Source organism: Primulina tabacum, chromosome 8 (assembly GCF_025594145.1).
Source record: "Primulina tabacum isolate GXHZ01 chromosome 8, ASM2559414v2, whole genome shotgun sequence".
Classification (NCBI taxonomy): domain Eukaryota; kingdom Viridiplantae; phylum Streptophyta; class Magnoliopsida; order Lamiales; family Gesneriaceae; genus Primulina; species Primulina tabacum.
Window position 1 is genome coordinate 9,756,152 of NC_134557.1, and position 25,838 is coordinate 9,781,989.

The 25,838-nt window shown below is 33.2% G+C and overlaps 1 protein-coding gene across 2 annotated transcripts; it reads left to right on the plus strand.

Moving 5' to 3' along the window:
- The first annotated feature begins 1,207 nt into the window (after positions 1-1,207).
- On the plus strand, positions 1,208-11,338 carry LOC142553680 (sialyltransferase-like protein 1). 2 transcript variants are annotated; one of them, XM_075664118.1, is made up of 12 exons: positions 1,208-1,565; positions 2,124-2,268; positions 2,362-2,432; positions 3,027-3,113; positions 3,207-3,284; positions 3,367-3,458; positions 3,568-3,769; positions 4,179-4,269; positions 4,951-5,009; positions 10,172-10,320; positions 10,608-10,689; positions 10,776-11,338. In XM_075664118.1, the coding sequence occupies exons 2-12, from the start codon at positions 2,142-2,144 to the stop codon at positions 11,163-11,165; spliced, it is 1,428 nt and encodes a 475-aa protein (XP_075520233.1). In that variant the 5' UTR covers positions 1,208-1,565; positions 2,124-2,141; the 3' UTR covers positions 11,166-11,338. The 2 variants fall into 2 exon arrangements, with proteins under 2 accessions (XP_075520233.1, XP_075520234.1); XM_075664119.1 differs by having other exon boundaries at positions 1,208-1,560.
- The last annotated feature ends 14,500 nt before the right edge of the window (positions 11,339-25,838 follow it).

Sequence of the window (25,838 nt, forward strand, 5' to 3'; positions counted from 1 at the left end):
TAGTCTTTCTTAATTTAAAAAAATACTAAAATGCTCTCTCTTTTAAACCATTTCCTTCATTTTAATCCATTACGATCAAGTCCATAACTTCCTAATAAATTTCAAATCTTGATTGGAGCTAATATCATATGAAAAACTGTCATTTCTTCATATTTTTCATTGATTCTGACAATAAAACTGCAAATATGGTATCTGTTCTCATGTTCAAGATCTTGGTCTTTATTACTTCTATGCTTATTTTTTTTAAAAAAAAATCCTAAAATTTGGTTTTTATCTCCTTTCCAGTTACCCTTCACAACTATGAAATATGTGATTTCTTGATGTGAAGGTCAAGTCCCTCTTTCAATTGGAAATAAAATGCTCTAGTATAAATATAAATAAAGGAGAGTATAAGATAAAGCCAAAAAAGTGAAAGTCCACACATGTTTGGTGAATGTCGATTGGACCTTTTATCGATAAATATAATATGGGAGAAAAAAACAAATGAATTTGGAAGAATAAATTCCGAGAAGGAGAAATGTATTGTTGGTTTAAAGGATAAATTTGTACTTTAACATAATTAAAATACTAATTTGATAAATTGACTCAATTTATCACAAAGAGTAAGTCTTTTGTCTCACGAATCTTTATCTGTGAGACGACTCAACCCTCCCGATATTCACAATAAAAAGTAATACTTTTGACATAAAAAATAATACTTTTCATAAATGACCCAAATAAAAGATCCGTATCACAAAATACGACCCGTGAGACTGTCTCATACAAATTTTTACAATAAAAAAAATTTCCCAATCATAATTATGGGGAGGTCATTTATTTATTTTATTTAAACTAAAAATATAAATATATATACGAGGATAATTTGATCCTTAACAAATATTTAAATAATATTTTAAAAAATAATATGAGAGAATCTAATTATTTAAAAAAATTTAAGTTGTTAAATAACTTATTTTAACATAGTTTAATTTTTTTTAAATAAAAACAAAATTTTAAATCTTATAACAATATTATTAAATTTGAGACATAAAAAATAACTAATTTTCGATGTCATTATCTATTTTAATAATTATATATTTTAATAAAATGTTAAGAACATATTATCTTTGTTTTCTAAATATCGGTTCAATTTTTTTAAATTATAAAAAATAATATATAAAACCAGTTTAAAATTCAAGGCAGGTGTATTCATTCGACCAAATCTTGCCACATCATACATCTCCAGTGCCTTCTTCTTCCTTTGCGTAGATCCACCAAATTTCCTCCTCAATCTTCTTCTTTTCTCAATTTATCCCTCTTAATATCTTGTAAAAGAAATGAAGATGGCGGCAGACGGCATCTCACACGGCGGCTGTAGCAGAAGCGTTTTCTTCTTACGGAGAAGTGAGAGAGATGCTACTATTCCTTCTTGTTGATTCCTGGAAACAATTTTATTTTCTTCAATAACAAGAAATTCCCATTTTCAAATCTCCATCGTTTTCCCTTTGCTGTAATATTCTCTACGGGTTCTCTATCTCATTCCATTGAGCTAGCAAATTCCATGGCCACCTTTACAGAAATGTAAGGTGAAGTGTTCCAAGGGTTTATTTTTGTCATTTAATTCTAATGTACATGTTCAGATGAGTAATCACACGGTGGATTTGGATTCTGTAATGTAATGAAAACAGTGGGCCGGAAGATTAATGGAGGCTGTGAAAAAGTGAGACGAATGTGTCAAAAGTCTGAAAGCATATAATATAAAAGCTCTGAATCTTATTTGTGTTTGTTGTTACACAGTTATGGATTTGATTTTAACATATAGATTTTCTTAATACCTTGAAAGATCTAACTGAACGCCAATATCGTAGTACAATGTGGGTAGATTTGCGTCCTTTGCTGCTAAAGAGTCTGGTTTGCGTGTCATTTATAAAATATTGTTTTCTTTAATTTTCTTTCTATTAGGATTTTTGCATATAAGTTGATATTTGAGAGTTTGAACTCTTAATTTTGGATTTTGAAATTTCATTTGCATCTAAATTCGTGAATTTTATTATTCTGGGCCTCAAATTTTCTTTGGAAATATACTGACACATTAAGTATTTAATTCGATTTTCTATGAGAAAATATATCAAACATGCGTGCAGACATCCGGGCATATACTAATGAGAATGATGAAGGCTCTCAGAAAGACGTCCAGCAGGAGACCACCTGTTTTGCATCTATTTTGCGCCTCCGCTGCCCTTTTTTCTCTCCTGGCTTTTGCCACTTACTCTTCCTTTTTCTCTGCTGGTACCCCCTTATTCAGTAAATCCAATCTATACGATTAATTTCATTTACGCACTAACTTTTGTTCACGGACAAAACAACTCTCAATTTTTCCAGGCAACCACCAGCTTAACTCAGTGGCTATTAAGTCTTTATCTGATTTCCAATCCACCGTTCAACAGTGCGTGGTTAGTTACCTTCTTCTCGTCCATCTCAACGACCGATTGTATGTTGTTTAATCTTAGATCTGAAGTCTAATGATTGAATTTTCTTGTACAATCAGATCCAAGCTTTATCTTGATTATATTTTCGGAGTGATGTGTACTTATTGTATTTATATCTCTGGGAAGATATTGATAGATTTTTCTTGATTTTGAGTAAAGTATGATTCAATGTGTTTGCAAAAATTCTGCTTGCTTAGAATGTGCTTGGATGAAGAAGCCAAATTGAAAAGAAGTTAAAAAACACACTTTTAAATTTGTAAGTCTTACAGTAAAAGTACCTTTTATTATTTCAGTTTCAGCTCATCTTTCAAGAATAATTAAAAAAATTATGATATCCAACTAAAAACTGTGTTTGCTTTTTATTTTTAATTTTTAAAAATGTGCTAATAAAATGCTTTTTAACGAGGAGGACATCCAATTTTAATTTCAATAAGTTTTTCTCAAAAGAATTTCATTAAGTTTGTGAAAGCTACTTTCTTACTTTTTCCTTCTATTTATTGAGGTCTAAAGTCAATTTGGAGATTTCATTCGTCATTAGCCTTGTCATTTTTTTTGTAGGCAAGTAGAGGGCTTGGACTCACTGCCCACATAATCGATCATTGTAATTTGATTCTCAAGTTTCCTGAAGGAACTAATAGTACCTGGGTTTGTCTCTGACACAGTCACTTAAATGCTAAGTTACATTTTCAAGTTTCTGTAGACCCCATGTAACTTTCTGCATTCTTCATCTATTTGCAGTACAATGAGCAATTTAAGATCTTTGAGCCATTGGAGTATAAATATGACGTCTGCGAAGCGATACTATTGTGGGAACAGGTTTTCCATTGTTTTTTACATTATTGTTTGCAGTAGTTTACCTTCTTGCACATTAAGCAGGCAGATATCGTCTAAAATGCAGTATCGCAATATGACTACAGTGTTGACAAGAGAGTACTTAGATGCACGACCTGATGGATGGCTAGACTATGCTCCAAAAAGGATAGCACAACTGTACGTTGGCAGATTCCATCGTTGTTTGGTTACTTTCCAATCCTGTTGAGTTCTAACCATTTGCTTTCCTTTTCTGAAAATTCTACTTCTCTTGTTCTGATGATCATAGAGGAGCAGACAAGTGCTACAATAGGACTCTCTGCGAGGAACATCTGAATGTGCTTTTACCAGCAACGCCACCCTTCCATCCTCGCCAGTTTGAAACTTGTGCTGTTGTAGGAAATTCAGGTGATCTCTTAAAGACAGAGTTTGGCCAAGAAATTGATAGCCATGATGCTGTTATAAGAGACAATGAAGCCCCTGTTAATGAGGTAAGTAAGACTACTACACCGGTTTCTGTCATCGAGTTTGTCTTGATATATGTCCTTTTTTCAGATTGGTTTCTATTGTGCATGCATTTCCCCTGATCCATATGAATGTGACAGGGTGTGAGAAGATATGTTCATTATCTAATTTTTTGTCAATCTCAATGGAATCAACATGTTTGAATGGAAGACAATTTGAATGTAGTTCCATTCTGGAAGTTATTTTTTGGAAAAGAACTTGGGGCCGACTTGATGATATTTTGAGCATCAAGGATCCAATCATCTGCCTTGTCATTTTTTATATGCTTTGCTATGTTTTTGAAAAATTGGAATGTGACTTTTAGTGATTCATAGGATGTGAATTTTTCCCTTTATTGGAATTATGTTTTGTTTTATCTTTCTTTATCTTCTACAGAAATATGCCAAGTTTGTGGGTCTGAAAAGAGATTTTCGTCTTGTGGTTAGGGGTGCTGCACGTAACATGATACCCATTCTCAAGGGATCAGGTAATCTACTTTTGTCCTAATTGAATGCCCCTTAATAATTCAAATCAACTTTTATAGATAGACTTCTTATTTGAAGTTGTGACACACTACCTGACAACCAGCAAAAAGGTGAACATATTCAATTTTTATCTTTCAACTTTCATCTCAAACTCCATTTCCATTCGAAATGGATTATTCAAAATAGGAAGATGGAGTATTATAGCTTGTTGCAACTGCTAAATATTTTCCATTGTGAATATTTACGTTATTTTTCTTCCTTATTCTTCTCTCTACCTTGTTCGTCTTTGTTAAGTTCAATAAATAAATACAAAATAAAAACCAGGTTGAAAGATATATGAGTGGCTGTACACACCCTGTGGACTGAGCATGAGCCCTCGCATACCATTTTCTGAGCTGATATTATTACATTCCTTAGTGAGTTTTGTGTTGAAAATTTTCAGATAGTGTTCCAATATTGTAGAGTTGAAAAATTTCCTGAAAATGTGTGCTTTGGTTCTCAGTTTTCTGAAGAAAATTTTTGAGTATGTTGTGGGTATCGGTTATCTCTTTCATGAAGAAGAGAACAAAATTCATCTTAGGGTCAATCATTACAAGAGCTAAAAGGGGAAGCAATGTAGTTTAATCAGCATCACAAAAAGTAGCAACGAATCATGGGCTTATTAATGGCTGTGTTTTTTGCAGATGATGAAGTGCTTATCATTAAAAGCCTCACTCATAGAGATTTCAACACAATGATAAAGGTAATAGCATGCTGAATATTTCCCCGATGGACCTTTCGCTATGGGGTGATTTGGTTTCATTTTCTTATTTGTGAATGTTGGTTTATAGCAACAAAAACCAGAACATAAAAGTTTATGGCAATAGAAAAAAGCAACGAGGGAATGCATTTGGAATGCTTAATTTTATTATTCATTGCAATACTCTTTATATAGAGCTGGAAAAAACGTAACAAAAAACCAAAATATCTTCCTTATATCAATTCAAAATAATTCAAACACTATTTCCTAAAGTCTTGGTCAATTGACCAATTATTTAGCAAATCTTTAACCAAAAGTGACTAAGGTACGATTCCAACACTCCTCCTTGCCTTAGTAGCTGCAAAGACCTAATTTGTTTCTTAACATTTCAAATCTAGCTTTGGTAGAGCTTTGGTAGAGATACCTACTACTTGATCTTCATTCTTGCAATAACACAACTTGATTTCACCATCCTTTTGTACTTTCTCTTAAATGAAACAACTTGATCTTAAAGTGCTTAGTTTTGCCTTGAAAAACAGGATCTTTTGAAATTGCAATTGCAGCTTGGTTATCCACATGAATCTGTGTTACTTCATTTTGCTTCATATGTAAGTCTGCAAGCATTTTTCTGATCCAAATTCCGCGATTTACTCTAGCATTGGCTTCTACATTTTCTGCCAATGCTGTAATTTGAGCTATCACATCTTGACTCCTTGAACACCATGAGAAAAAACCTGATCCAAAGCTGAAACAAAAACATGTTGTATTTCTCATATCATCAATAGAGCCTGCCCAATCACTATCAGAAAAACCATGAAGCTTAAGAATATTTAATGCCATAATTTGTCGTGCCCTGGATATATCTTGCAATCCTTTCGGCAGCTTGAAAATGCACTTTGCTAACACATTTCATGAATCTCCAAAGTAAGCTTACAGCAAACAGTATGTCTGATCTAGTGGCTATAAGATACATCAAGCAACCAATCAAGCTTCTATATTTGCTGTCATAAACTCTTTCTGCTCCATCAACTTTGTTAAACTTTTTCTTCTCATTCATTGGTGTGCTTGTGCTTTTGCAATCTTCTCTGTGAAATTTTTTGAGTATTTCCCTTGCATGCTTATTTTGATTCATGAAGATTCCGTCATGAACTTGCTACACCTCCACACCCAAAAAACAGGACATTAGACCAAGGTCTGTCATTTCTAATACTTTGAGCATTTCAACCTTAAATTCTTTTACTACTTCCTCAGTTTGTTCCTGTAACAAGAAGATCATCAATATAAACATAAACTATTATTAATTCATCATTTGTTCCTTTTACATATAATGTAGCTTCACTTGGACTTTTAACAAATCCAAGACTTCGAAGGTGTTCATCAATCTTGTTGTACCAGGGCCTGCTTAAGACCATATAAGGCCTTTCTCAATAAATAGACCTTCTCCTCCTGTCCCTTGACTTGGAATCCTTCAGGCTTCTCTACATAAATCTCCTCTTGAAGATAACCATTTAAGAATGCAGATTTTACATCCAACCGATAAAGCTTCCATCCTATTTGCGCTGCCAAAGTAAGCAACATTCTGATTGTATCCAAGGCATTCCACTGAAAGTTTCCGAGAAATCTACTCCAAATACTTGACTATACCCCTTAACCACTAGTATGGCTTTGTATTCATTCACAGAACCATCTGATTAAGTTTGGTCATGTAGTCCCATTTGACTCCAATGATCTTTTTGTGTCGAGGCTTATCCACCAACTCCCACATTTCATTTTTTTTCAATCATTTTGAGCTCCTCTTTCATTGCTTCAATCCACTTTTTATCCTTCTCTGCTTCTTTATATCCTACAGGCTCAAAAATAGCAATGTTACTTCTTTCATAAATATCGGATAAGGATCTTGTACCTCGAACTGGATCATCATCAATGTCATCATCAAAATATGGATGGTTCTTCCAATGGCTTCTTCATAGACTCCTCCCAATTCCATTGTTTATCCTCCATAAATTTGACATCTTTGCTCACAAGAATTTTTCCATCACGTGGTTGGAAAATTTTATATGCTTTTGAAGAATCACTGTATCCAATAAAAACTCCTGATTTAGCCTTCTTATCAAGTTTGTCTCTTTTTACCTGTGGCACATAAGAAAAACAAAGACTACCAAAAATCTTTAGATTTTTTAACTTTGGCTTATAACCAAACCAAACTTCAAATGGAGTTTTTTCTTGCAAAACTCTTGTAGGCAGCCTATTCAGTAGAAAAACAGCAGTGTTTGCAGCCTCTGCCTAAAACCTTTTTGACAACTCCTTCTCGTGTAGCATACACCTTGGTATTTCCCTTTTACTCCGATTTTCTCCCACTTGCACCATTCTATTGTGGGGTGTAAGGATCTGTGAATTAGTGCTTAATGCCATCGTCTTCGCAGAACTTTTCAAATATGTCATTTGTATATTCGTTCCCATTATCGGACCTTATTTTCTGTATCCTGCAACCACTTTGATTCCCCCGATGTTTTATATTTCCAAAATATACTAGCAACTTCGGATTTGAATGAGGAAGTAAATCCAGCAAAATCAGGTATAATCATCAATAAATATAATGTAGTACTTACTACCATTTAAAGTTGGTGTTTTATGAGGTCCTCCAACATTTAAAGATGGCATTTTACGAGGTCTTTCAACATCTGTATTGTAGCTCTTTTTACCTGAGCTACTACTAAACAGATTAATGGGCATTCTTAAATAAATTTAATAAGAACAATTAAACAACATAAACCAAATAACTTAATCATCTTACAATCCAAAAGAAAACAGAAAAATAATCTCAGTGTTAAACATTAATACAACCATATCGAAATCATAATCTTGCACGAGAAATACGAGATTAAAACCTTCACTGGAAACCCAACTGCTCTAGCCACTGCCCTAGCCGTCCGAACCGTCCAACTTAAGACGTGCCCCATGGAATTGGATGTCTAAGATGAAAACAAAGACATGAATGACAATCGTCCAATATGAGAATGTACGACTATATACAAATCGATATGATGCATGTAAAATGCAATATGCTCAAATATCAAGGATCAAGTCAAGAATCTCATGCTTAGTCTAGAGGCGCCTGAGTGTGTGGTCTTTGATATGCCATATGCATGTTTTGGCTCTCACATCCATCATCAAGACGTGACCTACAATGTCCAGTGTCATCAGAGCCCGTGGGTCCCGTTGGACACTATAGCTCTCGATACCGAACCGTCTACAATATAGAATAGGGTTGAGAGACCCAAATAAACAAGGTATATTTTAAAAGTTATCAGGTCCAACGTGATATGTCATGCATATATGTCAAATCAGGAAAACAAGAATCATGCAACAGATAAATATGCAGCATATAAATGTGTTTACTACACTTGGAATATTAGTCAGTACATCACGTACCTCACTAATATGACAGAAAGTCTACTCGTATGAACGAAACAATACCAACATACTGAAATCATTATCTTGGCAGATTCAGAATTACTAAACATCTTTCAAAGTTATTCCTAATGATTCTTAAATCAGTATTTAAGAGTTTATGATTATACCTGCATCCGTCATCAGCCCGTTGATGACGTCTCGATCTGTGTGTCTCAGGTCACCAACCTCTTCTTGAGTGGGCTCCGAAGCTATATCAGGCCCAACGTGATATGTCATGCATAATATGTCAAAGCAGGAAAACAAAAATCATGCAACAGATAAATATGTTTACTACACTTGGAATATTAGTCAGTACATTACGTACCTCACTAAAGCAATCTGACAGAAAGTCTACTTGTCTAAACTAAACAATACTAACATACTGAAATCACTATCTTGCAGATTCAGAATTACTAAACATGCTTCAAAGTTCTTCCTAGTGATGTTCAAATCACTATTTAAGAGTTTATGATTATCACCTGCATCCGTCGTCAACCCGTTGATGATGTCTCGATCTGCGTGTCCCAGGTCGCCAACCCCTTCTTGAGTGGGCTCCGAAGCTTCCCGACACTAAACTGTCCTAGAAACTGGCTAGAAAACCTAAGGTATATGGATAAAACTCTCGATAGAAATGACGAGGGAAAGCGATTTAGGAAAAAATCAACTTCTATTTATAGGTTGCATCCGACTAGTTTAGAAGATCCAAACTCAATCTTATCTGCCTCGTGTCATAATATCATTCATCAAGTTGAATTTCTTGAGATAATGTAATCTGAAGTAAATTGATTGGTCCATTTTAAATTCGATGGATCCCAACATGTTAATCCTCAATTAATTAATTCTTTAATAATGCTTAATTAACAACTATTTAATCATGTCTTAATTACTACTTAATTCAAATAAGAATTCAAGTCATTACATGTGTGTACATGTTGCAGCTTGTGTGTTGATTTCCGAGTTGTTTGAGTTAATAGTTTTTTGGCTTGCTTGCCATATTGACCAGACACAATCAGATAGTTTGTCTTCCAACAAAGAACACATTTCACCAAGTTATGTTTCTAAATAATAGAAGTCCATCGCGGTGGAAATGCCCAAGTGTGCCATAATTCTGCATTGCTTCTTGAAAATGCTATTTGCTCCTCCTCCAACCGCTTTAAAGCAAAGCTTTTTGCTTTCATTTTTACCTTGATCACATCTCCACGCTTTGCATCTTTGATCATACACCATTTGTCTTCAAATATAACTTTGAAGCCTTTCTCTATTAACTGGCCAACACTAAGCAAATTTTGATCAATATTAGACACATATAGAACATCGGTAATGTATTTCAAACCTCTTAGACTTTCTGTAGCCACAGTTCCTTTCCCTTTGACTGAAATAAATTCACCATTTCCAATGTTAGCTTCTGGACAACACAACAAACAACGAACATTGCTGTGGTGATCTAAGGTAATCTGTTTGGCATAAATGCTGATGGTGATCTAAGAATTAGTTTCCACCATCACATTTTCACGAATATGATGACGTGACAAAATTGAAGTCATTCGGCTTGTGCATGTTTTGAAGTGCATGAAAGTGGGTGGGAATTTTATGGTCACGTCCCATTGATATTAATTACTATTTACTAGTATTTTGTAGTTTTAGTAAACATGCCTTTTTTTTATTTTCTCTTGAATGGAAATTCTTATACATTCCCCATACAAATTACGCAGACGCTCCCAAATCCAGTTTATCTCTTCCAAGGTATTGTACTTCGCAGAGGTGCCAAAGGGACTGGAATGAAATCAATAGAACTGGCACTTTCCATGTGTGACATTGTAGACATATATGGTTTTACAGTTGATCCTGGATATACTGAGTGGTGAGTTCAGTTGTTTGGTTTGTCTGGGTTTGGTTTTCTTTTCACTTGTTCATCTTAAGATTTTTGAGAATTTTTTGAGAGGTTTATTTTGAAAATTTTCAGATAGTGTTCCAATATCATTTTATAGAGTCGAAAAATTTCCTGAAAATGTGTGCCTTGGTTCTCAGCTTTCTGGAAGATAGAAGTCTTGAACAGAAAAATTCATGTAAATGTTAACCAAACAAAAGCCTATATTCTTGATCCTAGTTTTTTCCTTTGAAGTTTTGACTTTTTGGTGATTGGGTCAGGACGCGATACTTCTCAACCCCAAGGAAAGGACATAATCCTCTTCAAGGGAGAGCATACTACCAGCTTTTGGAATGCCTTGGTGTCAGTAGAATTGAAATTATCATCTAATGTTAATTTTATGATTGTCAAATCTCTTCTTGCTTAATGAAGAAAAATGTACCTTCCAGATTATTAGGATCCATTCTCCTATGAGAGCTGAAAGAAAAATGGACTGGTCAGATATACCGAGTCGGGAAACAATAAGGAGAGCTCACTCTGCTGCAGTATGCTTGAAGAAGAAGAATCAAGACTGCCAAGATGGTGGTTCGATGGGGCAATTTCGTAACTGCGAAGTGTGGGGAGATGCAGTTGCTTATGGGCGTGGGCCTGCGTCTGGATCAGCAGACATGAGTGATACTAGGAGGAATTCAAACTACAGCAAGTGGGAGACGATGCAATTCACAGATTTAAGAAACGCAGCCCAGGATCAGTTGATTCAGATGGGAAATGTGTCTCTGTATAAAATGGATGGCAACAAATTGGATGATCTAGTTTGTGTTAGGCATTCCCAAAGGTGAAATCTTGACTATTTCAGCATCCCATTTATTCAGATGAAAAAACCATGGCTTTGCTGTTGGCACACACATTTGTAAAAGATCCATCTTCCTTTTTTCTAGTTCATGATTTTTAAATGCATTTAAAATTGGTTGACATTAAGGTTGATTTTGCAAAATGCAACACATTAATTCAATGAGTATCTTTTTTACTTCTAGCCGACAAATAATCGGTCATTTATGAGTTTCGAATGTTTTTTTTTTTTTTGGTTTTTCACTTGATTAATTTTTGGAATTTGAACTCCTATAGGTCTTGAGGGGTATTTTGAACTAGTCGTACATGAATACTACAACTGAGTTTAAAGGTTTTTTTAAAAAAATTTACTTCAAAGACTTGGAAGCGCAGGTAAAGAATACACTCCCTTGATTTGCTTGATAACAGAAACTATATTTATACGTTAGAAACACTAGTGAGATCAGAGGAAGGGAAGAATGAGATGAAGACCTCCAATCCTACTACCTCAACGACTGCTTAAGGACCCAAAAATTCTATATTGCTATCTCCCATGTCTGTTTATAGGAAACCTCGAAAATATGATTTTCGACTCTGCACGACATACGACTTACCATGGAAACCATAGCTGTTTTTTGCTTTGTTCAACTGATCACACACTGGAGCCCAGAAGTTTAAACTGTGCTTGCCATACCCTTAGTCTTTCAAGGGCCTTGCTCAGTGTACAAATTCGGCATGGTGCAGCGTCGTGCATTCTTTGTGCACTTTGTATGGGATTGTGCGTTGAACCGTGCGCCACACTAGGCCAAAATCTACTAAAGAAGCACCCACTTCACCCCAACATCATGCCTCGGCAATATCTCTAAAACATTATATTTTGGTCCAATTAACACTATTTTACTTGTTTCCAACATCTAAATTTAATGGCTCCAATGATTTAATAAAATATTCTAATTAGGTGAAAACTATTAATAAAACTGTTCGGGACTTTATAACCTCACATTTGATTTTATATCGAATCCCCAGTTATTAATTCTTCTTCGTTTCTAATTTCTCTATGCTTGTGATTGTGTGTGGTGCCTCTTTGATAATTTCTACTTTTTTATTACAAGGTGTTAAATTTGGGTTTCAGTTCAGTTTTATTTAAGTTGTGTTTGGAAGGATGAATATAAAGTTAATGATTTCAAATTCATAATAACAAATCTATTTGTTTGTTTGAGTAAGTCAATTTAACAATGCATTTAAAACATCAACTAGTTATTTTTTTAAATCATTGTAGTGTATATCAAATTCATCTCGAAACGAAGCCATTTCAAATCTTTTATCATCAAATCTTCTCATCCAAATGCAACCACAAAGATTAGATATTCATATTATTGCTTATTCCTTTTTCTCTTGTAGTTGTGTTGTGACTTGTGATGATGTAATGACAAGTTTTTAGTTTTAGCAAATATAATATATATACATATTAAAGTAGAGACATCGATTGATCCGCAGTATAACTTTCTCATATTATCCTTAGCAATTTTTATAACTACTATATTACCTCTATTTTTATTTAAATTGCAAAATTATTTTTATCCTACAATCTAATTACAAAAATTGATGAAACAAAAACAAATTAGAAGAAAAAACTACACGCATGACGGAAGGATTTCGGCAAAGGAAGCCACAGAGGCTTGGTAGCATCCAAAATCTTCTTGAACACTAACATTTCCATAAAGGCTAATGAATGTCATAGAGAAGTTGAGAATGAGGAATGACTTGAAGGTTCTAGGTTTTTCCAGGTTTGTGCGGAAGGACCTAGAACATTATAGACAAGTCATGGATGTTCTAGGTTTGTGTGGAAGGATCTAGAACATTGTGGATCAGACATGAATGTTCTAGGTTTATGCTGAAGGGCCTAGAACATTGTGGACAATACTTGAACATTCTAGGTTTATGTAGAAGGATCTAAACTATTTTGGAAAATGTTGGGTCCAAAGCTTATGAGACAATATATAAAGATGTAGAGACTTATAGAAAGATTTATACTTATAAAACGCTATTGTGTATTACAGATCGTAAATGTAGAGAAAGCTAGAATAACTTATATATATTGAAATAGGAGTTCATTTGTAAGGAAGCAAGAAGCAAGAACTCAATAATTCATTCCTTCACTCAACCATGTGCATCCTATCTCTCTCTACCAATTCTCCAACTTGTGTTTATTATATAGTTAACCACTCAAGATCACTCTTAAGCCTGATTTGCTAGTACTGGCAAATACGGAGACTAGGGGCAAAGGCTGCATGTGTACTTGGAAGGACCAAGTCCGTGAAAAGTAGTATATATATGCTATTAAGACCGTGAAACTTAGAGTAACTAACAATGTCGTCATGATAAGTTTTTGATAAATAAAAAATATTTTCTCAAATTATGAAAACAATCTTTATATTTAATAAAATATCATATAAATCTATTTTACTAAATTTATATCTAATCTATAACTAGCGTATCAATTTTTTTATCTTTATCTATACTTTTGAATTTTTAAATGATCATATTACCGAGGATATTAAAATTATTATTAAAGTGTTTCAATTTGGTTTGGCATAATCTAATATGTCACAAAAAAAAGCGGTGTGTGGTACGACTTTAGCACCACGTTTGGGTTGTGGGTCAAGACAGGGTGACCCGTCATTTTTTTAAAAAAAATTATAATATTGTTTCTAATGAATTATGTACGTTAATGAGTTTTGAAAATTTTATATCATTTGAAATTTGAAATGGTTTATGTATGATTAATAGTTTTGAAATATATATATTATTTATAATGGTTTATTCAAGATTTTTTAAAACTTTTTTTGGCCATTTAGCCAGCCTAACCCGCAATGAGTGGTGGTTTGGGTTGGATTGAGTTTTCTCAACCCGCCAAGTTGGCGTGCTAACCATTTTGATAACTCTAATTATTATAAAATGATTTTTTTAAAAATAATAGATTACTATTATATCTAGATATTTTACACACAATTTATTTAACACAAATTTTTTTAATATTTATGCAAGCATCATGTGTCAAAAGACACTAATATTAATGATATTCACGACACCTGGAGTTTTAGAAACAAAAATATATGTTATCCAATATCATATTTTTATATTTTGAAGAAATTTAAGACAAAAAATTTTATCTCGAAAATGGATTTCTAAAAGTCCCGTATGAAAATATATTTCAGTTCTAACTTATTAAGATAAATTTCGATTATTACAGCTATTCGAGATGTTTTTGTTTTATAACCGTAGGATACAACACTCTCTCTCCAAATATTAACAAAACTTTTGTCCCTATAAAAAATATTGTATAAATTAAATTTATTGTGTTTTATAAAGCGATGACTAAGAGATATTAAGTGTAAATAATAGATAAAATGCAACAATTTATCCAATTACATGAAAGACGTGCAAATCTATACTTGACCATATTAAACATGCTTAGGTCATTATTTTAATGTAGGTTTTGCATCGAAACAGTACAATTTATGCACCAAACACAAAATCAATCTCCAACATATCTATTTCAAATTTTTGTCTAAAAGATTATTTCCACAATATTCTCTACTTTTTATTAACCACAAATATTTTATTCCACAAAACATAAAACAAATCCATATATAAATTTTACCTGTAAGTAATTTAAATAATCAAGTAAATTAATTTAAATAAATTATATAAACTAAATATATAATATTTTTAAATAATTCATTTAAAAAACATTTTTAATATAATTTTTTATATTGTAATTTTTACATATAATAATAATAATATATATTTAGTTTATTAAAGAATAAAAAGTTTAATTATGTTTATTTTTAAAACAAATACGTTATTAAATTTTATGTTTCTTCATGAAGTAATAAATTATTATCAATAAACTTTAATTTAAAAAAAAGATTTTTTTAAAAAAAATTTGCTCGAGTGTTGCACCAAATTTGGTGTAGTCGTCTGATTGAAGTGAATAACTGCTTCATCATGTTGGTCTGAATCCAAAAATTCATAAGCCCCATCGACACTTAAAACCCACATTTTAATTTCAACCCAAATGTTAAAAAAACATATTCAGTTATTAGATTCCTTTTTCCCCCCTTTCAAAGTAAACAATTGTAGAAAAACAGGGATGAACTTACGCTTCAAGGATTGAGACCACGCTTCAGCCTTGGTCATTTTCAACATTCTCGCCTTCAGCGTTTTCAACATTCTCACCCTCACAATATCATCAAAATTCATGAAACCATGTTTGTCACAAAAATCTGACTATTGCAATGGTATTAGGAAATGAGTGTGATGAGATAAGTAAAATCGTCCTGGACATGATTTCGGCAGAAACCAAAAAGTCCGTCCTAGTCAAAGAATCTCTTAGCAAGATAGCTGAGAGAATGACTACCTTATTTAAAGCACAATTATAGAGGTAGACTATTTTAACAGTCAAGACAAAAACAAGAAAAAAAATATACTCAAACTCTTTATAGTCTTTAATTACATGACATATGTTTAGTGGATGGATATATTATATCATTCACTGAATATAGATGAAATTCACGGGTCGAAGAAATCATAACAATGCAACTTTTCTTTGTAAAAATGCCAAATTCCTAGATAGAAATGCTAATGAGGTAATGAGGGAATACGTGTCTGGCAATTCATATACTTTGGCACGAAGAGCCTCTTTTCTCAAATAAAACTGGCAGAATGATGTCATATGACAATATTGAAAAAATATTATAAACGATTAAGAGTATTAATAAATGTACTCATTTATATTGTAAAGAAATGATCTTATAACAATAATTGGAAGTAAGCTACAAAGATAGAAAATGAAGAGCTTTAGATCTCATCTTTATGTCAAAAGTGGAAGAAGTTCTTGGATACCAAGAACATTATGGCCTAGACAAAAAGTCAAATCTTACAAATATGAGCAAAGAAGTAGACTATCAAGAAGTAGGATGTCATCCCAAACATCGAATCATCTCAAAGCATGGGGCATACAACAACAAATAAAAGATTCAGAAGAGCTCAAACCTGAGCTAGTGAAATTTTTAAAAATTGTAATTCCTGGACATGTGGAGCAAGATGTCATATTTCAACCAACTGTCCAGAAAATGATAGAAAGAGGATAAAAAGCTTCGAACCAACCCGGATATCGAAGAAGGAGTTTATTACCATGATCTAGTTCAAGTATATCTGTTTGAAAACATTCATTCAGACGAGAGTATATATGAAGAAGAAGAAATCTTGAGTCAGTCAGAATTTGATGGAACAGAATCAGAATCTAATTGAAGACGATGTGTTTCGACACGAAACACATGAAGATTTGTCTGGTTTCTTTAGCTAGACGACAATATTTCTTAACATGGTCCAAAATATCATGAGAGAAAATCTTATGCTACAGAGATATCAAAGATTCCCTACATGACATGTAGAAAAGTTCTTAGAAAATATTGGTGTAAGAAACAAAAAGTATCATATAATATATAAAGTTTCCAGAGGGGAAATGACAATCATAATGGAACTTACAGGAAACCGGATAGAGATGCAATTAATTCTTTTTGACGAAATTAAAGAGGAATTGTGAAATTCGAGAAAGAAGTAGCACAAATCATGTCTTGGATTCATATCAGAGTAATCTAAATTATGATAAAATCTACTTTTACATAAGGAATAGATTCACCTATTGACATTGCTATATGCAAGAAATGAATGTAATCTTCAAGATTCACTGCTGGGAACAATCTCAAAGAATCTATGCGGGAAAAATTGTAGGTGTTGGACAAACTCCTTGGTACAAGGTGAAAGCACCACTGATTTATTTTTATGATACATGAACAAACATTTTGTCTGGAAATAATTTTTTGCAAATGTTTAAATCCTATACACAAGAAAATGAGACTAAAAGATTAGTATTCACAACACAATATGGTCACAATGTCATAGTCCAGAGACTAAGAGAGACATTTTATATAAAATTGTCAATCCATTTTCGCAGAAAGCGTGATGATAAAAGAAAACTTCTGAACCCAAAAATGAAAAATTCTAGACGATTTGAAGAAATAATATTTCAATTAAAAATAGATCAAAACCTCCAACTAGAAGAAATATATTTCCTTAAAATAACTTTACACTAGTAGGATGTAAGATTCCTATGGACATAAGAACACTCAAAAAGATTAAGCCAATTAAAAGATATTTGCAAATATCTCATGAAAATGGTTATTTCTCAAAACGAAGATGATCTGATATTATCTACAGATGTCAATGATCATTGATGCACAACGTTTCTTAAAAAGCGCTTAAAAGATTTGATTGGTACTTACTCATATCACGAAGGTGCATCTTCTTTTCGGTAGCTCATCACATAAGAACTCCAAAGTTAAGCGTGCTTGACTTAGGGCAATTTTGGGATGAGTGACCTCCTGGGAAGTTTCCCAGGGTGCGTGTGAGTGAGGACATAAGCACGCTGGAAAGACTCGTCTTGGTACAGTGAGGACAGTCGTCAAATCTGGGGCGTTACAGTTGGTATCAGAGCCGACCTCTCTTAGTACGGTGTGGTTCGGGGACGAACCAAGCGGAAGCTGGTGGGCATGTGAGGCCCGGGGCCGAAGAGGGCGGGGGGTGATCGCCGGTGCCATGAGGTTGCACGGACAATGAGCGGCTCCTGGCAGGCTTCTAGGTGGAGGGAACATGAATGAACCGATCCCACACGGGAATGAGAGGGATTCCGAGACTGTTCAATGTAATGGACTGTACAGTTGAAGAGGGCTTAAAAGATTTGATTGGTACTACTCATATCACGAAGGTGAAAAAGAACAATCATATAAGTATTGCAGCGGGCTATTCTAAGATACAGAAGTCACAAGATGACATATCAACAAAAAAAAATTTATCTAGTTAAAAAATCTTTTGAAAATGATCATTATTTTTACTTGCAAAGAATTTACTTTAAAGGTTGATAATTATGCACATGTAAAAGATTTTTTTAAAATAGAATTGATCTAAACCCGAGAAGGCAAGATTATTGAGATGACAGTATTTGTGTCAAAATTATATTTTTGATATCGTTGTTATTAAATCTCATGAAAATATTCTTGCAAATTTCTTAACAAGAGATGGACAATGCTAATATCAATTTCATCATGAAAATGCTGAGGCATTTGAGGGAACACCTTTAAATGCTTCAAATCGAGTTCAATAAGCTTGTCATAAATGCAGTAGTTGCGGATAGGTTACAACAAGTTGATAAGAGCACTGTCTCTGATTGAATAACATGTTGTTTGCAGGCTTACACTCAGCTATGTTCTGTATTGCAAAAGCCAATCCTCCAGGCTATTGAGAAGCCATTGTTTATGAGATGGAGAGTTTTCGAGTACATGGCTTTATACCCGGAGTAGGGTATTCAAGTACCCCTAGTATAAGTGCTAAGTCAGGATCATCTTTAGATGAGTCGGACAAAGAAAAAATTGAAGCTTCGGATCTTTATCTTGAGCATTCAAGTCAACCCTTCAACTTGGGAATTGAAGAGAGTTAGATCAATTTTAGACCTCAAATTGAAAAGGAAAAATCTAATGTTGGTACTAATAAGATTATAGTTTCTCCATTTCATGTATATCGAAAGAACTAGGAGAAATTAAAAACAAGAATATTTATCAACACAACCACTATATGAGTTGATATAACATGAAAGTATCCTAGAAGGATGAAATCAAATTCCTATCCCAATGAGGTAAAAACATGATATGAATTTGAGGTTCTTGTCTCAGTTTATACTATATCACCTAGTTTCCCATAAATCTCAGCACTACCAAAATGGATCCAGGTAACTGTTCACGAAACATGGGCAAATAATAATTATCTGTCAAGATGAGATATTCTAGAGCTTCATTCTTTTAGTGTAGCACTAGAGCCAGCTGAGAAAGGCTCACATGAAGCCTTTCACTTCATCAAGTTGAGAAGACCAGACATGAACATTCAGAAGTTTATCATGTATACTCCGGAGAATGAAACACCTCTTGTTTCATCACTAGCTGAAGACGACATCTCCACTAGACGAACATGAGATTATGGATTTGTCTCACAGCGATGCACAAAGTCAAATTTTCATTTAAATTTATCAAAATTCTGTAAATGAATCGTTTTTGTTAAATACTATGACTGGAAAAAATTACAAACTTTACAGAAGAAATATATATTTGAAAAGAAAATCAATCTTTTGCGAAACATCAAGCTGACGGAGAGTAAAGAAACTCGTGAGAAATTCTGCAATATGACGTATGTGGGAAGATGGTCAGAATGACTCTCCCTAAAATTCCCAAATTAGAAAGAGCCAAAATTTCGAGAAAGGTTTTCGATCTAGATCTGACAGAAAACATAATGTGGAGACAAGTCCCTGAGGAACATAAAAAGCAAAATATTCCACAACAAAGGTAAAAAAGACATATGATCTAGTCACTCCATTAGTGAAGGATGAACGACTCAACCACCACAATATGACAGACCACTTACTAGTGATGCACCAACTAAAAGATGTCGTCCACAACTGGCAATGCAATTTACAAGTTTGAAGTCCGCATTTCAAATCCACTAAGATTTCTATATATATCAGGATAGAAGCAAGATCAAGACATTATTCAATCTTTTCATTTTTCTTTCAAAATAAAATGTGTAATATTTTCATTTTATATGTATTGTAATTCTTACTATGATAAGTAGCTAAACAACTTAGGAAATCGAATAACTGATCTTGGATCAATTGATTCATTCATGTTTCATACCTTGAGGTAAAAATCAAGAACCCCTAATTTTATCTTTGTTTGAGATGTAAGATGTTATTATCGTAGAAAAGATAAATCAATGGGTTGTTGAAAAGGTGGATTTTAGAGCTTTTATTAGATTTAAGTGAAGTTTCTTAGTCATGCTTTGGATCAAAATTATGGATTTTAAATTAGTTTTTTTATCAAGCTATAAATCTCGGTTGCAATTCTATGTTTCGGAAAAACATGTTAATTTCATGGTTTCTAACTTCAGTTATGTCAATTCACTCCAAGTTTAGAATTTTATTTGTTTTACAAGCCTTGAAAATCAATAAATTTACACAGATTTAAAAACCCTTTTTAAATAGGATTCATTTAATTATTTTAAGTATCTAGTTTGATCTATTGTCGATTAAAATTTTAATAAACAATTACATTTTTTGAATTCATTTAGATAGAGCTAAATGTTATAATTTTACGCACTTACGTTCCTTGTGTCGATTAGGTTTTTTTTTTTTAGTTTTGAATTCTTGAACCATTTTTTAATACTAACAGAATTTAGGTGATGTTCTTGTTAGAGTAGATACCCTGCAAGCCAACGGTTGGCTAGAGAATTTATTGACTCAAGTATAATAAACAATCTTTATTTTAATATAATTTAACTTTTTATGATCTTGTTTTACTTTATCTATATACACATGCAATCATCATAGATAAAGTCCTTGATTATACTTTAATACAAATGATCGTAATTCGATGTTGAAACTCATTTGTACATACTGTATAATCTAAATTCGTTCCTAATCGATTCAGCCGCATAAAACATGGATAAAGATCGCTTGAGCTCGAGATTAGCATCTGTGATGTTCTGTACCGCATTTCTTGGTAAGGGCATAGAGATGTCCAAACATGCAGATGGGTAGTCATATGATGATTATATTGAACAACCCTCCCTCGGACTTTCTAAGTGGTTATCATTCATCGAGAAGATAAGTCCGTGGTTATGATTGTACATCATTAGTCCTTACGATCCGGGACAACACTGATGCTCTATATGATAGAGCTGTGCTTTGACTCGTTTACCGGCTCCATGAGAGTTATCAAGGTGGCGAGATTGGGTATAGTTGTGACATATATAGGAGCCAGTGCATTGTAGTCGGGAATTCACCGCTCACCTACGGATGTGGATATCCTATGTGATCTGATGAAATAATAGTGCATGGAATCTCTGGTCAGAGTATGAGACGTACGTTGGAGAAGGAGTTCTCCAATGGTACATGCGATGCCACTATTTATATGTGTCACATAGTTATCGAATTATTATGCAACCCTCGATGAATCAATGGTTGCAGATTCGATTGGGATATATGAGATGAAGGGACCGTGCTGTACGTTAATCATAATCGACTGGTTCTTGCAGGCACTATCAGTGATACCTAGGGAATCATGGGGCGATGCTACTAGACGCTCTTACCATGATTCGATGGGTCTAATCAGAAATATGATTTCTGACATTCTCATTATCAATTGTTGAAACATAGAATGAGACAAATTAGGGTAAGCCCGAATAAAGAATTATGTCCTGAATCACAAGGAGTTGTGAACCCACAGCTAGCTGTGTCCTGAACCATTGAAGGTCACACAAGCACTGAATTATTTGTTCCCGTTGAGAGAATAAATTCAAGGAGTTGAATTTATATTATGATATAATAAATTCAATGAGTTGAATTTATGATAATTAAATTTTGAGAAAACAAATTCAAGGAGTTGAATTTATGAGACAGTAAATTCAAGAAGTTGAATTTATGAAATATGGAGATAATGAATTCAAGGAGTTGAATTTATAAAATTTGAGAATTTAATTTATTAAACTCAAAATTTGAGTTTATTAAATATTAAATTTTTGGAGGTGATAAAATCAAGGAGTTGAATTTATAATTTAAATATTAAATTCAAATGTTGATTTTATAATGGATTTAATTTTTTAAACTCAAAAGTTGAGTTTATTAAATATTGAATTAAATATAGTGGGAATTGTGTTTAATAGGCTTGTAGGAGTACAATCCAACATACTAAATAATTAAAGTTCTTAATGGACTTTGATTAATTAATTAAACTAGTTGGACTAGCTAAATTAATTAATCAAGCTCATTAATGTTAATTATGTTAACTAGGTCATGGCTTAATTATAAAAGAGAGTTGAGAGGCCAAAATCGTAGCCACCACATTATCCAAATTTCGAAAAAGCTCTTCTTCTCTCCTCTAAATATTTTCGGCTACCTTGAAGCAATTCAAGAGTTGAACCGTCTCTCGATTTTTGATCTCCAACGAAAAACATGCATCTTCTAAATTTTTAGTGCAATTTAGAAGATGAATAAATCTTCTAGTCGTGGACCTGATTCGAAGAATAAAGAAAGGAGTTCTTGAAGAAAGTTCGTAGGGAATTCATCATGAGCTATATCCGTATATACCGGATTAGGTGGAGTCAAATGAATTAATTCACCAAAGGTATAATTCTGACACCCTATGAATGTTTTGATCGTAAAATCATACGAGTGTCCAAATACATCTTGAATATCAAGATCTAATAAAAATTTTAAAACTTCTGCTGCATTTGGGCATGAGAAAACCGAGATCCAACAGTTCTATGATATCTATTAGTTAATTAAAAGTTGCATCAAAGCTCAAGTAAATTCTATCATTCTATATATAGTAATATATACATGTGATGCGAGTAAGTCATACTTATTTTTTTGAAATTCGAGTAGTATCATTGCCTATTTGGGATATCCTTTTTTATATACAAATTTTGAAATTTTGAGGTTATGCCTAATTTATAACATTAAACTAAGCTCATGACTTAAGTTTGTATACTATTTTTCTTTGACATATGATGTGGGGTAGATATTTCTATATAGGAAAGTTAACGTCTTTTACACTTTCATATAATTTTGTGTTTGATTTTGTAATATCTTACTTTGGTACAGATTTATGATCCGAGCCAAGCCGGTTTACATGTATTTATGAAAATAACCCTCCAAATTGAAAACAAAATTACGGATTGTAATTTGTTGATCAAAGTGTGATCGTTGCTATTTTGTGTTCACTGCATTTTGTCTTGTGTTTTCTTCACATAGAACATCTAAAAGGACTGTCATTAGGGTAAGTTTATTTGCTCTTACCTTTGGCCATGATCCAGTGCTACCATTAGATATTATGGTGTCATTAATGCGAGTGGCAAGACGAAACGAAATTTTCCCTGAATATTACAATGAGGCGATGATCATGTAGTTAAAAAAGTGGATGAGTTGAGAATCCGAACATACAATGTCTTACTGTTGCAAAAGCAGAAAGTGGTGACGGCTACAACAAGAGAGTTTTCACGAAGGATAAATTGTGTGGAAAGTTATACTACCTTTGGGAACAAAGTACATGTAGTTGGTAAATGATCTCCTAACTGGGAAAAGTCGTTCAAAGCGCATAAAGTGTTGGAAGAGAATGCATATTGACTGTAAAGTCCGGATGACCAACTACATAAAAGATGCATAAATGACAAATATTTGAATTCATACTTTCCAAGTGCGAAGGAAGAAAATGAACGAGAAAGTGAGTAAAAAAAAGAAGATAGGTTTTATCGAGCGGGGATTTGGCCTCGTTGGCCCCGCAGAAATCTTAGTCGTAGTTCAAGCAGTTTTCATGTTTTTCATTCCAAATTTCAGTAGCTCAAATCATTCTCGTTCAAATTTCAACAACGTTCTTTTGTAATATATATATATTAAGATTTTGTAAAATCTTACAGACATCACCTGCACTGACTGAAGGAGAAAATTCTGGACCCTCATTGAAGAAATGTGGAGCTAAGGAAGAGCCCAGTGATGTAAAATCTCCGCAAAAGTTAAATAGCCCCAACCACAGGCAACGGTCCTTCCCTTCCTGGTTACTATTGCTGCTACTCCTAATCTTTGGCGCCCTTATGGCACTGCCTCGTCTACAACTTTGACAAGTATTTCCGTATTGTCAAGAGGAAAGAAAACTGAATTGTTTCGACGCACATGTTGCATGTTTGTACAATCTTATATTTTGTACTTTTTTGGATTTAAATCAAATTTTTATAATTAATTTGATTTATGTTAAAATGTGAGTAATATTATAATTGTAAAAATTGATGATGATCCATAAATTTGGTGAGAGGCCATTACTCGAGCAGAAACAATTATAATTACTCGAGCATAAACAATTAAAAAAACTTGAATTCAACTTGTGTTAAAAGTCGAGTTACTTGAAGTCGACTCGAGCTCGATCAAATCAAGATCGAGTCAAGTTTTGTTCAAACTTCTCACGAACCGCTCACGAGTAGCTTAATTTTCTTTCTTCACTAATCCTATTATTTTGGTGGGTCTAAGGCCTTGAGCTGTAACAGCAGTAATAGATACATTTATTTATTTTATTTATGAATGACTGAGTTTGTTTATGAATCACTGGGTTGCATTGATAATGGAGAAACAAACATAAAATTTAAAGGATGAAATTTTATTTATTTTATTTTATTTTAACAAATATAAATAAATTTGAACGATTGTTTTGAGCCAGCAAAGAGACGAATACGTGGATCTTTCACTCTCCAAACTGAGACATATATAGTTACGAGAGTTAATAAATTAAAACATTTTGAATATTAATATAATTATCATAGCCATAAAAATTTTGAAAATAGTTGACGAAGAAGATTATGTAATAAAATAATTGGACAATTAATTTTCTCCTCGGCGCGATTATGAAAAAATGAATAGTTTGAAGCGATGTTTTTATAAATGGTACTACAAGAAATATGATCTATCGCGACGCACAAACATGTTGAACGTCGTCTTATGGTACCATTTGGCGACGCATAATGTGCTTAGCGTCGCTCAAATAATGAATCATGTGCGTTCATTTTCCCACCTTTATTTTGGGTTATTTGGTGACTAGACAAACCTCACGCGTCGCGAAATGTAAGCATTTGACGACATAGAGCACACTCAACGTTGCTGATATGTAGCAGGAAATTTCCCACCAACGTCCTGGGTCTTTTGGCAACATGACTCAGTTAAAGCGTCGCAGAAAGATAATCTTAGAGCGTCGCAAAATTGGTAAATAATTTCACGACGCGTAGCAAGCGTTGCCGATTTTTTTTTATGGAAAAGTTATTTCATTGGTACATTTTGCGACGCATCGTACACTCAACGCCGCTAAAGCGTGGAGTGTCCTTTCGCTACGCGACTCATTGGCTTTTGTGCGTCGGTGAATAGCTTTTATTTTTCAACCAATGTCAAGGAATGTAAAAGAGCTTATCCTATTCACAAGCTTTTTGAACCAACTCGGAAAATATTTAATTCGAATTTAACTTAACTCAAGCTCAAATTATTTTGGTCTATATATAGTTCGCGAGCCGATCGCGAGCTTTGATATCTGATTAATATAATATTAATATATATTAAATAAATAAACTTCAAGCATTTAATGATTCGTATAGCTCGAGAGCAAAACATTTTAAATTTTTTGAACTTTGAATCGAGCTCGAGCCTGATTATATGTATTTCAATCCGTATTCGAGCCATTAATTTTTCATTGTATTCAGCTCGATTCAGTTCATTTACACATCTCATATTAACATCTAAACTTAATATATTTTCCCTTCTTCCATTAAGTTTTGAGTGTGTAAGATAATAGGGGTGTTCAAACGTATCGGAAATCATAAATTCAAATCGAAAAAATAAGTAACCGAACTAAATCGAACCGACAACCGAGTTTTTTTTTATTTTGGATACAAATGCTAAAATGAAATTTATATTATTAGATTTCAAATTATGTGTCAAAAAGAACAGACAAAAATAAAATTTAATTAAGTTAATATTTTTTTAT

What these genes read in the sequence shown, in the direction of transcription:
- LOC142553680 (XM_075664118.1), top strand. Translation starts at nt 2,142, where the DNA reads ATGAGAATGATGAAGGCTCTCAGAAAGACGTCCAGCAGGAGACCACCT. An exon ending in AAGGAACTAATAGTACCTGG is followed by an intron (nt 3,114 to 3,206) that starts GTTTGTCTCTGA and finishes ATCTATTTGCAG; the next exon opens with TACAATGAGCAATTTAAGAT. An exon ending in ACCCATTCTCAAGGGATCAG is followed by an intron (nt 4,270 to 4,950) that starts GTAATCTACTTT and finishes TGTTTTTTGCAG; the next exon opens with ATGATGAAGTGCTTATCATT.